The sequence below is a fragment of the Oryzias latipes genome, chromosome 22, assembly GCF_002234675.1.
Source record: "Oryzias latipes chromosome 22, ASM223467v1".
In the NCBI taxonomy this organism is placed as follows: Eukaryota; Metazoa; Chordata; class Actinopteri; order Beloniformes; family Adrianichthyidae; genus Oryzias; species Oryzias latipes.
In genome coordinates this window covers 8,827,744-8,846,358 of record NC_019880.2, presented here as the reverse complement: position 1 = coordinate 8,846,358, position 18,615 = coordinate 8,827,744, and the positions used below count along the sequence as shown (strand labels likewise).

The 18,615-nt window shown below is 42.1% G+C and overlaps 1 protein-coding gene across 2 annotated transcripts; it reads right to left on the bottom strand.

Annotated features, from left to right (window-relative positions):
* Nucleotides 1–210: 210 nt before the first annotated feature.
* LOC101167411 (SLIT and NTRK-like protein 3) lies at nt 211–18,328 on the bottom strand. Of its 2 annotated transcripts, none has more exons than XM_004082496.4 (7): nt 17,865–18,328; nt 14,988–15,268; nt 14,600–14,851; nt 14,227–14,342; nt 13,049–13,969; nt 11,877–12,096; nt 211–2,783 (listed from the first exon to the last, which is right to left on the bottom strand). In XM_004082496.4, exons 2-7 carry the CDS (start codon nt 15,201–15,203, stop codon nt 1,680–1,682), a joined length of 2,829 nt encoding a protein of 942 aa, XP_004082544.1. In that variant the 5' UTR covers nt 15,204–15,268; nt 17,865–18,328; the 3' UTR covers nt 211–1,679. The 2 variants fall into 2 exon arrangements, with proteins under 2 accessions (XP_004082544.1, XP_020569198.1); XM_020713539.2 differs by having other exon boundaries at nt 17,988–18,328.
* Nucleotides 18,329–18,615: the final 287 nt, after the last annotated feature.

Genomic DNA, 18,615 nt, shown 5'->3' with positions numbered 1-18,615 from the left:
TTCTATCACCAGCCTTGGCTGTGTAAGGAATCCTGCAGGCGCTTAGATTTACTCAACTTTCATCTGATCTCTCCAACCAACTGCAGTCCGCAAGCTTAGCATACCTCAAGCTGTTCCCTTCATGCACTATTAAGACACTGGAAATGGAGAAAGTGAGCATCTGCAGGGTTCAAAGTGTCTGAATGTGAGTCTGCCACACATTAGCTGCAATTTTTTTTTTTATGTAGCACCCTTTATTGTCTTTCTTGGGTCGGCGGTAAGAAGGCTGAACCAGATGCAGAATCATCCTATACATTAATATAATATGATCCCTTACAGGACAGCTTCAACACGCAAAAACTAATAATAAATATATTCACAACTGCCTCTACTGTTTGTAGGAGATAAAAGCATAAAAAGGTACTTCCGTAAAAGATATGAATCAATAGTTGATAGAAGTGTCTGTTACTTTTAATCTTTTTTGAACAAATGAAAGGCATTTATGTCCTGTTTTTCATGTCAATTGTTCTTTTTTGCCATTTAATTTCCCTCTGAGAAATACTTAAAAAATCAATACAATAACCTCTGTGCCTTCGTACAATGAAAGAAAATGTGAAGCAGAGGTCCCTGTGGCCCTGTTAAGGTCCGGTTGATTAAGAAATCCAAAGTGCATCCGTTGCCATGGTGTCCTTCTTTAAATGGGTCTTCTTTGTCTTGTCTTGGATTCAAAGAAAACAAACAAAAACAATTACAATAATTCCAAAATCCTGGCTTCCAGAAAACCAAAACCTTCCTTTGATTTCACCCTCTACAAGGCAACTATTCTTGGGTATGTCCCCTGTCACAGCCTGGTAAAGAATTCAGCTGTAAAAACAAATTAAGTTAACTGAATGAGATGATGAAAAACGAACAGAACTACATACAACAACTCCAATATTGACTGTGTGTGTTAATATTTTTGGCTCATCCAGGGAATGCAATTACTCTTCAGGTTTTTTGATTGGTTTGTTCTTATTTGTCCATCAGCCTCCCATCCATTGGTAGTCAAACCTCTTTGTTTAGATAAATAGATCTGTATTCATAGAAAAATAAGCATTGACCACACTGCTGGCTGTTCATTGCTAAGGCACTTGGCTGTTTTCAGTTATTTCTTCTTTTCTCCCTTCTGGCTTTGCCGCTTCTCCGTCTTCGGTGTGCGCCCAGCTCACTCCACGTCTTTTGGCCGTCATCAACTCCGCGTTTGATGTTGTGAGGAGAGGGTCTGTCTCACCTCCACGCATGCCTTTTGAGAGCTGCAACATGAACCTACGCCCACCACTGAACTGTATCCTGCTAATTGTGGGTGCCGAATAGGAAAAATCAAGCCTCCGTGCTTCAGGACTGTGAAGAAAACAAAAAAAGTAGTAGCTGCAGCTGAAATTTTACCCTCCAGGCAGGGATCTGGGATCAGCTAATCCTTGCCAATTTATGGTGGGGAAAATACAAAAGAAAAATACAAAAAATGACCTCAGCTCCACGAATAAACATGGTGTTTAGTGTAGTCCTGCTCCCCCACGGGCTCCTCTCAAACCCAACCTTTGTACAGGAGTCATTGTTACTGGGTGATTCATCACCATCAAGAGAGATGGTGAAGAGACAGGCGAGGGAGGGCAGCAGAAATTGGAGGAGTAAAGGAGAGGGAGCATTAAAACCGAGGAGTGTTAAAACTGATACGAGCGGTCCAGCACCTCCATGTAGTCTGGTGTGGTCCTCAGTCTGCTCCTCTGCTCACCGGCTCCCTGCTCATTCTGGCTGCCTTGACCAGCTTTGGAGCTGTTGGTGGTGACCACGAGCGTTTGGTTTGGTCTCGCGTCCTGTTTAGAGTCTTGAGTGTGGGGGTAGCGAGGCGGCGGCCTTGCAAATCGTTCTGGTAGATCTCGAAACTCTGAGCTGCTGAGTCGGAAGAGGCAGTCCACCAATTCCACTTTGGGGGTGGGTCCCTGACTGTCAATGACAGTGGGACAGAGGATGCCATTCCCATGGAGACCAGGGAGTGAGCCAACTGCTCCTGTGACAGTGTTGATGGGCGACGAGGACACCTCCAGGGCCCATTCCCTCTCCTTCTCCACAGCTGAGCAGTACCCCCCCTCGCACTCATTTGACGCAACAAACGTCTTTCGCTGTTTGACCGCCACATTCTGCTCATCCTTGTAGATGGGGTTGCTACACATTTTTGAGGCCACAGCTGCATCTGGAACTTTGGATGAAGCCTCCGGGGCCAAAATGGTGTCATAGACGTGGTTGTGTTCCGGCGGCAGTGAAGTTTGCTTCTCTGGGAGGCCGTGGTGATGGTGGTGTGTCTGTTCAGTGAAGATCCCGCACTCCATCTGGATACCAGCCAAGTCTACCTCTCCCTGACGGCGGAATGGCAGCTTGTCCCTCCTCCTCAGGGCGTAGGCGATTAGTGCTGCTGCTGCAAAGAACGCAGAGACAAACAGCACCAGTAGGCTCAGCACCAGCACCGAGAGAGGGATCGAATCCATCCCAGAAGGGATGAGCAGTCCCAATCCTGTGCTGGGATAGCCAACCGATACGTTTGGGTCTGTCGAAGATGCCGTCTGCTCCTCCTGCTCCTGGTCCTCCCGGGGCTCCAGCTCAGGGCACAATAGCTCCATGGAGAGGGAGCGCAGGTCCACACCTTTGGTTTTCTCCGGGGAGTGACACACCACCTCTCCCACCACGACCACCGCGCTGAGCCCTTCCAGCCAACGCTTCAGTGGAGCTGCTTCGCAGTTGCACTCCCATGGGTTCTGCTGCAGGTCCACCTGGAGGAATACATCGCACAGTGTCATAGTGTATTAGCACACTAATTACTGAACTGCCATGCAATGCAAATTCATGAATCACTTGTTTAAACGTAAACAGAAATATGTAATTCTGCTTTGGCCTTCATAAGTAATTTTGTAACTATATGTTATGTTAAAGAACCATCCAGGAGCTGGCTCTGTAATGAGATGACAACAAGAAAAATGGCGTTGCATACATCTTATTTCCATTTCAAGTAGCTTCAATATGTACACTGTGTGGAAAAAATGATTATTTTTTTGCCATTTACATAAAAGAGCGCAGCTTTTCCCCTTGACCAGTGCTTCTAGGGAAATTCTAAAATATAAAGGTGGGGAACAGCACTAATGTATGTAAATAATCAACAGTCATCAAACATTCACAATGTGTGAGCTTTTGGTAAACTCAATTTACAGCACTCAGTGGTGCTCTCTTGAAAAACCTGTTGGTACATGTGCTTCAGCGCGGTACGAGGAAATCTGAGTTCACTATAAAAAGCACTCAGAGTTTACATAAGTGGTTATTCATAAAAGTCTCTGGTTGCTTTTGTGGGACAACCGTGTGTGAGTATCAAAGCTCTCTGTTTTTGACAATAGACAGGAGGAGCAGCAACCCTTCTATGTGCTGTAATCTAATATGTTTGCTCATAAATCCGTTTTCTCAATGCCAGCTATTGACTAGGTGTCCTGTAACCAACTCAAAGATTCAGTTAGTCACACTTTGCAAAGACTAAAGCAGATTATGCATAAAGGAAATCACTGCATGATGTATTGTCTGCAGAACTGATCAGTTCCATGTTTTTTTGTGAATAAAATGCGGATATTCTTTTCCCGCCACACTTCCAAGGAGCTTGCAAAAATGTTATGCTAAATTGGTTAGGCCGTCTTTTGGCTTGGAGTGAGAGATGCATTTTAGCATGACTCAGCATTGTTGCCGTGAGAACCATGGAGTGGCTCCGTATCACAGCGAAAAACCGGATGCTCTTTGCCTTTATTGGTGTTTGTCCATTGTGGGCTTTTGCAAGGCTTCCACAGTGCTACTGGAAAAGCTCTCGGGACAGAATGAACTGCTAAATGAAAGATCCGCTGAAAGGAAGGGTTCGTCAAGTTTTTTTCCCCCCCGCATTATCCCAATACATCTCAGATGTGATGCAGCATGAATAAGCAGGCTGGCATGCTAGATAAACGTGTTACCCAACTGTCGGTTTCTTTTTGCTGCTTCACAACTTTAATGACAACAATCCTACATCTGGCAGAAATCCTTGAGGCGTGTTATTGTTTGCTTACAGTCAAATCCCACAGGCTTTCTCCCATATCCTTCTCAAGCAGTTGTCCAGCTCATGATGGAAGATATATATAAACAGAAATTAAGATTAAGATAGCATTTTTGAGTATGTTTTTTTTTTTGTATAAATCATTGTGAATCAGGATCAGACCAAAAAAATAAATAAATAATGGAAAAATCTAGTAGCAGTGACGTAGGTGCTGCAATCGGTGGGCGACAAGCTCCCTTCTCTACTACATTCTGATGCAACTTGCAGACAAATAGATCCACGTATGTATTTGTTTTCCTAGTCCGAGCTGGCATCTGGTTAAAAACTGGATGGCTGGATGACTCTAATTTTGCTCTCCCTTTTTTTTGCACTGGTAATATTAGGTTGAGGTTTTGAGAGACTGTAAGCTAGAGGGAGAGAGTGTAAACAAAGGGATCATTGGAAGTGTGGGCAGGTTTAACTTGACGCCTAATGCATATATGCATGAATGCACCTCATCACTTTTTCAAAATTATTTTATGTAAGCAACTACTTGAAAGTGAAAAAATATGAGGGTTTTTTTCATAGTTAAAAAAAATTCAAATCTCACAGGGTTAAATTTTGAGGGTAAAGTTTGTTTTCCTCCTGAGTAAAATATCTGCAGCCTCTCTAAACTTTATCTGGACACTAGATATTGTGTATGAACCATTAAAATGTGATATGGATTTTCCCTTAACCTATAGCTGTCAAAGTGGAAGCTACAAAATCGGACGGCAACTTCAGCCTCATTTGACTTTTGAGGTGCGACAGGTAAATGAAAAAAGGAAAGAAAAAAATGTCACTAACAGTATTTTCTAAATATGATAATAAATGTAAATTCACTGTTTGAGCAACTTTATTAGCAGCATCCTCATGACTCTAGACAGTGGTTGCTGAGTATAATACATAATTATAATGGTGTGTGGGAACACCGGTCACAAGAAATCCATATTTGGAATAAAGACTACTGGTTTTTGTTTGTTAAATGCAGCTTTCTTTTATTATGAAGTCAAAGGCTCTTGTTCTGTTTCCTCAGTGGCTCTTTGATGCGTAAAAAAACTTTTTTTGTTAACTTTACCGGTACTATCTTGAGCGTTTCAATTTAACATTTCCTGCAGCTGCTTTATGAAAGTAGCGGATGGATTTCTGACACGGGCCCGAGCAACTTGACATGCATCATCAATGAGTCAGATGCGGTTTGGAGAATCCAGAATTTTTCCAAAACAAAACTATCCATCAGAATCAACGCAAAAAAAAAAAGAAAAATTGTTTGTGTTATTTTTACCACCCGTCTCAAAGACCAGTATAGGGTTGGGGACCACTGATCCAGATTGCAATCTGCCATCAACCTATCAGTCAAGGCTTTTTCAAAGATTATATACCTGCCTTTGTTGTGAAAGGTGTTTTTAATCTGTTAAATTGTGCAATTGTAATCCCAGAGCCAGTCTGCAGTTAACCCTGTGCTCCAGCACGACCATTTAAAATAAGATGAGTTGCAACAGTCAATCTTTAAAAAAAATATTCTGCCTGACTGAAACAAAAAAAAAAAGGCCCATTTATTTGTATTGCGGGCTTTCATCATTATGATAGAGATCAAAGATCAAGCCATAATTTGGCTAAGATTTCTTTGACAGCAATGAAAAAATTCTCACCAGGGGAGAAATTCTGGTCTTTCTCAGCGAGCCGTGCGTCTTCTAATTGATCACTTTGCTCAATCAGCAATATTCTGTCATTAGATTTGCTCCACTTAGCTTTTAGAAATAGTCAACACAAGCAGGTTTTTCGGAAGCTCTGGCACCAGAATCCTGCAGAAGTCTCTGGTGATGAGACGCCTCTGAGCTCCGGCTTGCCAAGCCTTCTTCATTTTGAATGTGTTTCATTGTCTTTTGAACAATACACAGAATGGATATTGAAGAGGGACTTTGAGAGAAAATACAGTTTGATGCTAAAGATTTTTTAAATAGCGTGTGTGGGATGGATATGAGCTTTTATGGCGTTGTGAGATAATTCATGCAAAGCAAAGTAATCATATTGAATCTGCTCACTTCTGGAGCCGTTGCAGGTATTATGTCACAGTGCATGAGCCTGAAATGTCGAGCATTTCCGAAAGAGAATGTGCTTTTAGAGCCATCATTGGCTTCTTCTTATACTTTTACCTCAGATTTTGCATATATTCCTTGGTGGCTTCAAGAAACTCTCACTAAAGGGCACGTTTGTTCCTGCAGTCTGTGTTTTATGTGGGTGGATAGAGAGCAGAAGTAATGGCAAAGAGTAAGAGTTTCCAGACCATTGAGGCAAGTGTTGGGAGATAAATTGGCATCTCGGCCTCTGCATGATTGTTAAACATCAGTGCAACATGTTGAGCCTGGAAAGAAGCCTTTGATCTTTTATTCCGTGGGAAAACAAATGCTGACTTTTAGAGCTGCATGATTGCACATCCTGATATTCTGCGTTCAAAATTTGCTGCAAGCAGAACATGTTTACAGAAGGGATGTTAGGGCAATGGCTTTTAACAGTTTTGTTTACCCAAAGCTGACTTACTGACTGACTTTTTCTTCAACTATTATCAACCGCTTTTATCTTAATTAGTCTGATCCTCACTAAATATGTCCTAAATGTTAATTTGCTCTCATTTCAGTGTGAAGAAAAAGGATTTCTCCAGGAATGAGATAGTTTTTAAATCTGAAAAGGATTTATAGCTACCTCCATGAGCTAATACCACCTTATTATATAGATAGAGCCTGTGAGACTGAAATCTGTCCTCCAAAATAATGAACAGCAAATGCACACCACCTGTCTGGTCACAGGCTCACAAATGCCTGTAATTTCAGGGGCTTTTGCTGACCTCTTGTATTGATGTGTGAACACTTGAGTGTAGTATATGCTGTGCTCTGCAATGTTTAAATGAAAAACTGGTTTATGTTACAAAAAGATAGTAATTGCTTTTTGCAGCATATGTTTTCTGTCTGCCTTTATGCTGGTTTGCCATTTCAACTCATAAACCACAGAATCCCTAAAATAGTTACCTAATTTAAATGAACAGTACAGTGCTGTTTTATTAGAATTATTCCGTTTATTTATTATTTTTTGAAAGATGTTGATCGTAATATATTTTCATAAAGCAATTTGCCAGAACAGACAAGTCTTGTCAGTAAATAACCGTGCATCACCTTTAACCTGTGTGTTGTTTTGTATTTGCTTGTTTTTTAGCATGCTGCTGAGAGCATTATTTGTAAAATTAGCATCTATTTTCCATTGCCAGCAGCTAATGATACCATCAATCTAAAAGCTTATGTTATCCAACATTGTAATATTATTAATAGATACACTTAGTGACTAAAATACTTTCCCAATTGAGTCCTTTAAAAACCCATTTAAAATCAAAAACTACTTTTTTTTTTTTAGAAAAAATTCTGTTATTTAATTATAAATTTAAAAAAAGCTTTTCTCTTAAAAAAGTCTTTAAAGTCTCACTGTGGTGATCTTCTGAGCTATTTTAAACATTCCCAGTGGTGTTTTAATTATAATTATACTGTTTTTAGCCTAAATCAAATACACCTGTGTCGTTTTCCAGGACATAGTTTCTTTAGAGTGACAGTAGTTCATTAGAATTTTGCCTCTTACTGTAGTTGTGGGGAGGACCCTTGACATGGAGTCAGCCTTCTTCCACTTCCCGTCATCCACTTCCCGCTAGCTTACAGCCCCTCACAACCCCAAGCAAACCAGTGCAACAAAAACGGCGAGCAATATTAAAGCTTTGCAGCTGTGCAATTTTGAGCCTGATATCAGCTCAGACAAGGAAATCAAAAGAGGTATGTAAATCTTTTTTGTGTGCAAGTGGATGCATCAGAATGGAGTGGAGCAGGGAGCTTCCAGCCAGCAAATTTTAGCACCCATGCCACTGATACAAGCTTTTTCCCGCTATATTTTTGTCTACTCCTGATTCACAACACTTTTAATTAAGAAAAACTCAAAAATGCAAGTTTAAACTTAAAGTCTTTTACATAGGTTCTCCATCATGAGAAAAATGCCACGAGAACATGTTAAAAACAACAAATACATGATTTTTATCAGTGGGTCTTTTAGGTTTCAAGTTCAACTTTCATATGCAGGCAAGTAATTTAAATGAGTTACCAGCAAAGGACAAATTTTGAGTTCCAAAAAAATGTTAAAGCATTGCAGAGATATAAGATATAGTGGTCCACTCTGATTAGAAGATTGCAGGTTCAGTGCACCCTGGCAATCTGCCAGTGTCCTTGTGCAAGACACTGAACCTCACAATGCCATATAAGGTTGGTGCCTTGTAGGGGAGCCACTATCAGTATGTGAATGGGTGTGTGAATGTGACTTTAATTTGGGTTGGGCCTTAATCAAAGTAGAATTGTGTTATATAAGTATACACCAAATAAACTCACTGTGACAGCAAAAAAATATTTTTCAACTAAATTAATTTGCTCTAAGATATCTACAGTATTATCTATTGTGCCATGTGCAATATAATAGTTTTTTACCTAATTGACTAGTGCAGAAAATGCATACAAACATATCTTTAACTGAACGACAGATAAGATAACTCAACTTCTGCTGTTGTTTTGCTTGTATTATTAATTATTATATAACGGTACTTAATTGAGCTTTTATTTTAAGTAATACACTGTTTCTAATCTCCTATCATAGAAAAATCCCAAATTTGAGTCCTTTTTATATAACTATGTAAAGATGAGTCTTTACAAATAATCCAAAGAGCTTTGAAGTGAACCGTACTAAGCCCAGCAGACTTTAATTCAAATTGTGGGTTACCACGACCCGGATGACTAAGAAGCATATTGCCTCTGAGTCATTGGGTCACTGAGCCAAATCAGTGAGGATTCCTCCTTTTCAACAACCTGTTCTAATATAAATATGCACATCTATTCTGCTGCATTATGGGAGAGAAGTTATTTTACCTTGCCTATGAAAATACTGCTCTCTGCAACCCATCAGCTCTACGGATCAATGCCAACAATTGAGTCTTTGTGCACAGGCTCTCTTTAGTCCGGCTGTACAACTCCTGTGCATGCCAGGCATATATCGGCTGCCAGTCGGTGTGTAGCTGGTGTTTGTATAAAACACAAGGCCTCAACAAACTGATATTCTCTGCAAGCAAAAGAAGAAGAGACCTAATGGCAGCATTGATCATTTATCTGCACAGGTTGAGCTTCACGTAGCTACACATCTGTCAGACCATAATGAAGCAGGATATTTTTCACTGTCTTCATGATTGGGTTTTTTGGACTCTTGCTGCTCAGCTCTGCACTGTGCTGTCAGTCTTGTTGATCTGCAGCATCATCAGTTCACTGACGGTTTTTCATTGCATGAAACACATGTGAGTAATGGGATTTCCAGAAGCCTCGCAAGCATTGAGCCTAAGAGCTCTCCTTTTGTTTTGGGGATGTTCATCTAATTCTTTGTCATTTTTGTTTACTCTATGTCACTTGTTACTTCCGAGAGAGGCAGGTACCTGTTAGTTTGGTTTCAAAATCCTGTGCTAGTGCTACCCAGCCGCTGCTTATAGGCTAATATTTGCAATGCAAATGAGAAAGCAGCGCTAATCTTCTCATCTTTTCCCTCAATAGCAAAGCAAACACAGTTTTGCAAAAGGGATAGCAAATCCCGACTGTTTCTGTTGCTTTCACATTTTGACAGAGCTGAAAACGCTGCTTCCAGCAAATACGGAAAGGCTGCCCGGATCAGTGAAACTGGAGGATATTATAGGACACCAGGTAATGTTTGAAAGGAATGGATTTAAACTTCGGCATGCGTAATTTCACTGAATAATTGAAATGGTGAAGCTTAGAAGGCTTTGGATAAAAAGTCTTGTTTTTGTGCAAACCGTATGTAGCTGAAACAATGCTTCACTCACACAAAATGCAATTTCTCTACCCTTTGAATAAAATCAAAATATGTAATGTCTTTTTAAAGATTCACTTGAAGATCTTGAAGGATTCTTAGAAACATCAGCCATTGTCTAATCCGTTTTATGTTTTGTTATAGCTGACAATTAAGAAAAAATCCCATCACCAGCCAATTTGATGTTATTATGCCTTTCTTGGCTCTTCTCTGCCTTGTTTTCCTCAGACTTTACAGAAGAATGGGAATCGTCTTGCATTAGGTGAAACCTGGCCATGGGCAAATTTCTTCATTACAGCTGGCAATGACAAGAAAGTGTTGGCCTGATACACAACATGTTATTTTGCTGTTATGGAAAGAGACATATGAATTCCATTCCTCTATGTAATTCTGGCATCCATTCAGTTCAGATGCTGCTTCACTTAGTATGATTTCCTCCTGTTTCTCCATTGGACTCAGGCACATTTACCCACCACTAGATTTCTACCAAATAAATTCCACACTCCACAACAATTACAATTTTCTATTTAAAGTAATGTTTTTTTTCTAAATACCCCTGACATCAAGGGAATATTTTCCTACCCGTGTGTGTAAGTGGGTGTAGGATAATCCTGTTCTTGATGGTGCCAGTGTCTCTAAGATATCTTCGCGTCTTTTTTTATAATCATCCAAATGGAGTGCTTTTTGCAGCAGCTGTGAACTAAACCCTTCTTCCACCTGCATCACCCTTTGATTTTACTGTGCAAACTCTAGCTGGAAAAAAAAGGCTTCAAACAGTCTGGCGTTAAGTCAACAGGTGATAGCTCTGTCATCTTTTTTTTCTGCAGCCAGTTAACTCCACAGATGTGGGTTTGTTAGCAAAAAAAAAACCCTGGGTGTGATTGAATTCACACCCTGGGGTAATATATTTTGAGAACTGCTGGATTTCGATTATACACCATTTTGTGCAGCCAGTCTAAGAAACCTTTAATATTATTGGACATTAGAGTTGCACAAAAGTGCAACACATTTGAACGTGGTTCCTGCAGCATGTCCATTCCCCAGGAAAATTCATGTTGAACAGCCAGCCTTCAATCCCTCCGTCTCAGATCAGGGATTTTTTCACACAGCATAGTAAAACAGAAATTTACAAAGAAATTTGGGCTAATCCACACCCACTTTACAGCATTCTGCACAGGCGAAGAAAATTCTAGCACATTGAATTTAAAGATATAGAGCCTACATAGAAAAATGTTCCTATCATTATTTTCATGTACGACAAGCAGTCACACAATGCTGCAGTCAAATAGGTTCAGGTGTAAAAAAAAAATAAAAAAAACACAATTTATCACATACAGTGGTTTCGACAGTCTATTTAGTGAATGGTTCATTAATTACAACCATGCTCAAACATTTGAAGTGTTCTGCTTTCTCCTGTTTGGCTCCTGATTTATTAAGACCACTTAAACAAATCAAGTCAATTGCAATTCGCCAACTGGAATACCTGAGGCACAACCAAAGTCCCACATGCCACTGCAGAGCGTTAAAAACAACAGATGATGGGAGAAAATTGCAGCTGTGCCAGAGGGCACAAGATCAGTGCCTACTGGAAATGTTTAATGAGCGTATCGCATCCAAACATATCAGTCTCTTTTGTTGTGAAATCAGCAGTGGCTATTTGTTATCTAATAAAACCTAGTAATCTGTCTTAAAAAGGAAAAACATTTTCCAGAATTATACATATTTCTTTAGAGATGGTCCAGTTAGTTGATACAGCTCACTCAGCAAACTGGTGGTGATTTGGCAAAAGCTTGCTAAAAGCTTCATGCAAGGCATTTATAGACTCATTACGTTTGCTCTAATGTGTTGATCGGTAAATCCAGTTAATGATGTGGCGATGCTCATTTTCACTCACCTGCACCAGTCCTTTGAGATGCTCCAGCACTCCTTCCATTGGGAGCTGCAGGAGGTGATTGTTTCTCAGGTTAAGTCGAGCCAGACTGACCCCTGAGAACACACCAAGAGGAAGGCTCCTCAGCAGGTTGGCGTTGAGAAACAACAACTCCAGGGACGGCATGGTGTCAAAAGTGCCGGGATCAACCTCATGGATTTCATTATACTCAAAATAAAGGTACCTAAAGACAGAAAAGGGAATAAGGCAAATGTGTCACGTTTACAAGTATGCTTCAGGGTGACAAACCCTCGTCTTTAAGATCAATCAGAGTACTTTTACTACCCCTGCTTACCGGGATTACCCAAGTGTGTTTGGTTAATCTGGAATCATCTGATCCAGCTAACTAGCAGCAAATAGGGCAGGAATATCTGGGAAACAAGTGGGATGATAGATCTCACTAGGAAGGGTTAGCACGCTCTGCATAATAGAAAAATCTGTGTGAGACTTTCCATGCTGGCTGGGAATATGTTGAAATAAGTAAAAGATCCGGTGTGAATTACTCATGGCACTCCCTCACTATTAAGTCACTAACAAAGGCTAACGAGGGGTTAAGAGGAAGACATTTTCAAGGTCTAGAGAAGATCTTTATTATTGACTAATAGTCAAAATTATGAGTCTATACCCTGTCTTGAAATATAAAGACAATACAGCTAAAAACTACAGGCCATATGATGTTTCAGCAAATGCTAGATGCCATCTATAAAAGCTGATCTGTCACCTTTATCGAAGTTTAATATGCTTGCTGGCTGCAGATACGCATTATTTGAAAACTTAATCTGACAATAATAAACATCACCCTTACACGGTGTTTTCATTATAAACCTTTCCTGAAAACACTAAATCTTGGCAGCACCCAGATTCTTGCTACCTTATCAACACCTCTGTATGCAAATACAGAGGCGAAGAATACATTTTCACATTGTCACTCATATCACCGCAACTAGAGCACGTCATCAGACAGACTAAATAATGGCACTCCTGAAATAGAATGAGAAACTTTGGTTTCACTCAAACTTCAACATGGTATTACAATGTTGATATTAAAAACCTGTGTCAAAATAGAAGCTAACAGATGATGCCTTGCATTCCGAGTGCAGCAGAAAGACAAATTTACAAACAGGAAGCCATTCTACCTCAGATTCTGCAGCCCCAGAAACATGTGTGGGCTGATTCTCTCCAGGTTGTTTCCATTCAGGTAAAGGGTCCTCAGGGTTATTAGACTGGAAAAGGCCCCCTCCTGGAGGTACGAGATGCGGTTGTTCCCCAGATGAAGCAGGTCTAGACTGGAGAAGTTCCAGAAGTCCGTGCGAAAGATCCCCTGGATTAAATTCCCACTCAAGTAGAGTTTACGACCGTTGAGAGGGCGAGGTGTGAGCTGGGACACATTGTGGAAGCCACTCTCTTTGCAGTTGACAGTGAGGCCCAAGTCAGTGATGTGCAGGTTGCAGGTGCAGCCCAGGGGACAGATAATAGGGATGGGGGGGCGGGTCTGGTAGCCAGCAACAGGGTTGGGCATCAGACTGCGAGAGGTGGGGGACGTTCTAGAAGGCCGTGGCCTTTTGGTCGGTCTCAAGTGCTTCTCCCTGTCTCTACGTTCTGCAGAGGAAGAGGATGACGAAGTGGAGGAAGTATGCGTGTTCTGGCGGGAGCCATGCACCATGGAGGAGGGTTTCGTCGGTCTGACTCGCCCAGGATTGGAGTTGGTTTTAGAGTTGGGGGTCAAGTGCTTTGGCTGTGATCCTGCCGATGGACCGCCTCGCTCTCCTTGGAGTTCTTTATCTGGCAGATCTGCACACAGTTGTTTGCGAGGGATTTCCCTTAGGTCTTTACGATGAAGGTGGAAGGGGTATTCACAGGTAACATCCCCAACAACGGCCGTGTAGGGGATCTGAGCCAGCCACTGCTGTAGCTGCACTGCCTCACAGCCACAGTTCCAAGGATTTTCCTCCAGCTGAAGCTCCATCAGGGAACGGCCAATGTACTCCAGGGTACCAGCATATGCCAGGCTCTTCAGACGGTTTCCTCTCAGGTCCAAATGAGTCAGAGACACAGATCTAGAACAGCAGGAGAAGGAGGATCGTTAGCCGAATTAGATAAAAGGATCATTTGATAGCAAAAGAAAATAAAGGCTTACAAATTTAATTATGCTTTTTAATTCATGATTAATCCAACTTTTATGATTATGACATAGTGTACCACAGTAGAATTAATTCAAGAGAACAGATTGTCTGTCTGTGTGTGACACTGACATTTCGGCAAGTCATTGCTGGTATAATTAAAAACCTTTGTGGCAAAATAATCAGAACCCAACCTGAACAGATGAGCGGGCAAGACAGGGATCAGATTGTCATTCAGGATGAGAACCCGCAGTTTATAGAGAAACCTCAGAGCACCATTGTCGATTCGTTTGATCACATTGTAGTCAGCCTGGAAAAGCAAAGAAATGAAAAAAAAGGGTGACGTTACCAAAATTGGGAAATGGACTGAACCTGAAGGTTCGATGCACTCCACTTGAAAAAGAGGCTCAACGATGTTGAGAAAACTGTTTTACCCCATTTTCACCCCGGCCACTTTACACCCATTGATTGTTTCTGGCGCAGCTCTTCATTTTGTTCTTGGGGGAAAAATGGTCAATAATTCCCTCAATCAAAGATAATCAACACAGATTATCTTCTCAAGCCTACCTGGAGGTACTCCAGAGCCTCTAGCCCAGCGAAGGTGTCATTTTTGAAGACTTCTAGCTTGTTTTCGTGCAGGTACAGCCGCTTCAGTTTGGCCAGTCCATGAAAGGCTCCCACTCGGATGTCCTGGAGTGCATTGTTGCCAAGGTTTAAAGACACTGCGTTGCCAAGGTGCTGAAACCCGTTGCTATAGAGACGTCTAAAAGAGTTCCTCTGGAGGTTGAGTTTGAAAGGGCGGACCCACGAGTGTGACACCTGGATGATTAATTAGAGGTCTTATTAGTTAGCTTATTAATTACGTGGAGTGAACAGTTAGAAAACCCATAAGGCGCATGAGAGACAGGATATTAGATGGGGAGACGTGGTATTTTAATTGGTGATTTAATGGTACCTGGCTGGCATTAGTGAAGCCCCGCCCATCACAGTGCACATGGAGCACACTTTCTTTGACCTCGCACGTGCAAGGTTCAAAGCACGGCTCATCCACTTCCTCCTCGGAGTTGTCCACCAGAGGGGTGTGCGTGGAGGTGGGGGTAGGGGTGGGGGTGTGTGACGCCTTGAAGAGATGCACACATCCCAGGGCCACCGCAAGAGTGACCCACTGCATCCTTCTGCTTCTCCCTTTCAGCTCAACAGCCTGGGGCTGCAGCCCGGCATCAGGCCTTCATCGCACTGCAAAATGAGGCAAAGATTCATACATTCAGACACAAACACACACAACAAACGCCGTCGGACACACAAATCAGTTAGGAGAGGCCAAGCAAAGGGGAGGTAGCCAGAAAAGTCCCTTCAGGGTGAATCACATCGGATGTACATCAGAAGCATATTCAAGCAGACAGAAAATAAATGTTAAATCACACACACTTTTGAAACGCGAGGAACGCAATTCATTATTCCTGAATAATGATGTCTAAGCCAACTGGAGGCCGTGATGCGCCATTATATGAGTCAACCTATGACAAACCTATGAGAATCTGCACAAGAAAACAAAGCTTCAGATAAAAACCAGGGTCTGATTCTTTTTCAAAACATCAATGTATTAACTGCTGCCACACCGGTTTAGAATTTCAAATTTAAATGCTGACATTGTAAATGCAAAACAGAGACACACAAGTGGCCTAATTCACCTGTGAATCACATTTTATCATGTTCAGAGTGGCTTTTTGGACACAAAGATGAAAAAAACTTGTGATGAATATATTCATCCCTGTTCTCAAACTGGGATGCTGAAATGTCATGCACGTGTTGTCTTAATGTATGCACTATGAATATGGGTAGATGCAAATCAGATTCATATTGCTTCTGTCTAATGAACTGCTCCATTTAATGTGATGAATGGCAATCAGAGAACAGAGGGATGCAGCACAAAACTCCTGATATTATCAATCAACCAAATATGTTGGGTTATCAACAGCTATCGAGACCTGTCATAGTTATTATTGTGGTAATGACAGTGGAGAGAAGGCATCACTGCAAATCAAAACTCTTCAAAATGTTGAAAAGGGCTGATGTGGAGGCAGTGGAATGATAGACAGGAGCACAAAGTGGTGCAGATCATAATAGTGATGATAATGAGAATCACACAGATTTGGAAAAAAAGAGGGAATAAAACCAAAATTGGTGAAGTCCTGCTTAAAAAAAGATCATTGGTGAAAATGTGATTCCTGTTCTGGGAATTTTCCTCTCAAGTTTTAATGAGACTTAAATTGGAAGAAAGCATCTCGATCTGCTCAAGCAATGTTGAACACCGCCATGTAAAATGCAATAATGATCATGATGGGATGGTAGCTGTAATCATCCGGTAATAATCTAGGAAAGGCGGGTTAGACGGCGAGGCAGAAGTGAAAACACCACCGCTCGGAAGAGGAAGAGCAATCACAGAGGTGATTATGATGGGAAAATGTAAAGGGAAAAGTGGGAACCAGAGGATGAGGAGGAAAGATGGGAGGAAGGTGAAGGAATGGAGGAGCAGACAGATAAGGGGAGAGTAATGGGCAGAGAGTTGGTGCACTTCAGGAGGAAATGGCTGAGGTGGGAGAGAGGGATAGGATTGCATAAGCACCAAGAAGTCAGTCAAGGCTGCCACTCGGTAGGAGAGCTCACAGTGAAACAACTGAAATCTGATATTGATTATATCAAAGCTGTGCTCTCGATCTGCACAACGCCTCACAGAAAAGCGGTGCCGAAGCCAAGTTTTCCTCCTGAGTGTGTCTACGTGTGCTCAAACAGAGCAAGACGGGTCAAACCATATCCAAAAAGTACGCCTTTATCGCCTGCCAAACACTGAAACAGGTAGCTAGACACGTGTGGATGAGTGTGAGCTTTCATAACAAAATCACTGTCATGCTGCAATATGTGCTGGACAATCTCACGAATAATAAAAAAAAGGAGAGGTGCAATTTCTGCAGGCTGCAAAAAGGAAATTCACCATGCTATTAAAGTGTTCGGAGCATCTGTGCTTTTCCAGGCGATACAGGCACACACGCTTCGACAAATTGGGCCAAAGCATGAAAGGGAGTCCCGACAGCTCTTCAATTTCATCTAAGAAATGCATTGTTTATCACTGGGTCCCCCAACCCCCTGATATAGAGGAGATCAATACTGGGCCTCGATGGACCACTGAGATCCCTCCTGCTTTATTATGCCTTGGTGGATGGTTATCTCTCCCTAATGAGAAGAAACACAGTCAACACTCAAGCTCTTTCTCCAATCAGCCAAGTGGACTAGTCAGCAGTCAGCAAGGCTCTGCGTCACAATGGTAACAAGAAACAAAAAGGAACTGAATGTTGATGGATACAGCACAGCAGGGAACTGGCCTCTGTGTGTCTGTCACACTCTGACTGTTTTCATCATTTAACACAGGCCTCATGCAGGTGTGGCTCCCCTTCTTTTCTCCCTTGAGTCTCTCTGACTTTTTTTTCTTCCTCTTTTCTCTGGACCTGCACACTGACGCAAGCCAACCAGAGATGACGGTCACTTTCTCCAACGTATTATTCATGTCACATAATCCCACTGTCTACCTCTGTGTCCTCTCTGTCGGTCAGAAAGCACACTCATCAAGGCTTTTACACGGGGCCCCTGATCACTGAACACTATCAGCAGAAGCAGCAGCAGCATCACTGATCAAATGCACAGGGCTGTCAGCCCGGACAGCACCAAGAAAATCAATTAACAAGTAACATTTCGGCATGCATTGTAATAGTTTGCTAAATGGAAGTATGACCAATTAAAAAGCCGAGTCAGTAAAAAGATCCCATTAGACATTTACCAGGCTATGTATGAAAATCCTTGGCAGAGTAACGCAATCCAATTGCATTCCTCATCGTCTCGGAGCAGCTTCTCAGATCCACACAGCGACGCTCAGCAGAGCAGGGATGCGGGCAATACTCACTCAGTCCACCGCCAAAGAATTGAGGAACGACCGAGAAAAGACTTTAGAGGCTGACTGTCGACATGTCGTGCACGTTCAGCTGCACTCTTCTCCCTCTCTGCGCTCCTGTAGCGGCTGAGGCGGATGAGGAGGAGGAGGGGGGAGAGAAGGGGGGACGTGATAAGACTGCAATGAGGTGGAGGAGAAAAAAGGAAGCGAGAGAGAGAGGAGAGTGTGTGTGTGTGTGTGTGCGCGTGGGTGTGTGTGTGTGTGTTAAAGAGAGATTGGCTTTAGGATGCAGGTCCGCTTCTCCACCACGCAGCCCATGGGAGCTGCGGCACTGGACCGCTGCTGAACACGCAACCACGGAGGATGCTCTCCTCATCCCGAGCAGAGCGGAGTACTTTTACAGAAGAGGGGGGTGGGGGGTTCCACCATCACGACCTGAACCGGTTCGGCTATTCTCCGAAACAGATTACAGAGGAATCAGAGACGACTGATTGCCATAAACTTTTTAAAAACATTCCATTATGCTGTTGATAATTTACCCCATCATTATCCTTATTGCATTCAATCTCACCTTTTTTTTAATGTGTTACCATGACGACTCGTGCCAGAAAAAGTGATGACTCTTATGAGTTTTGTAAGG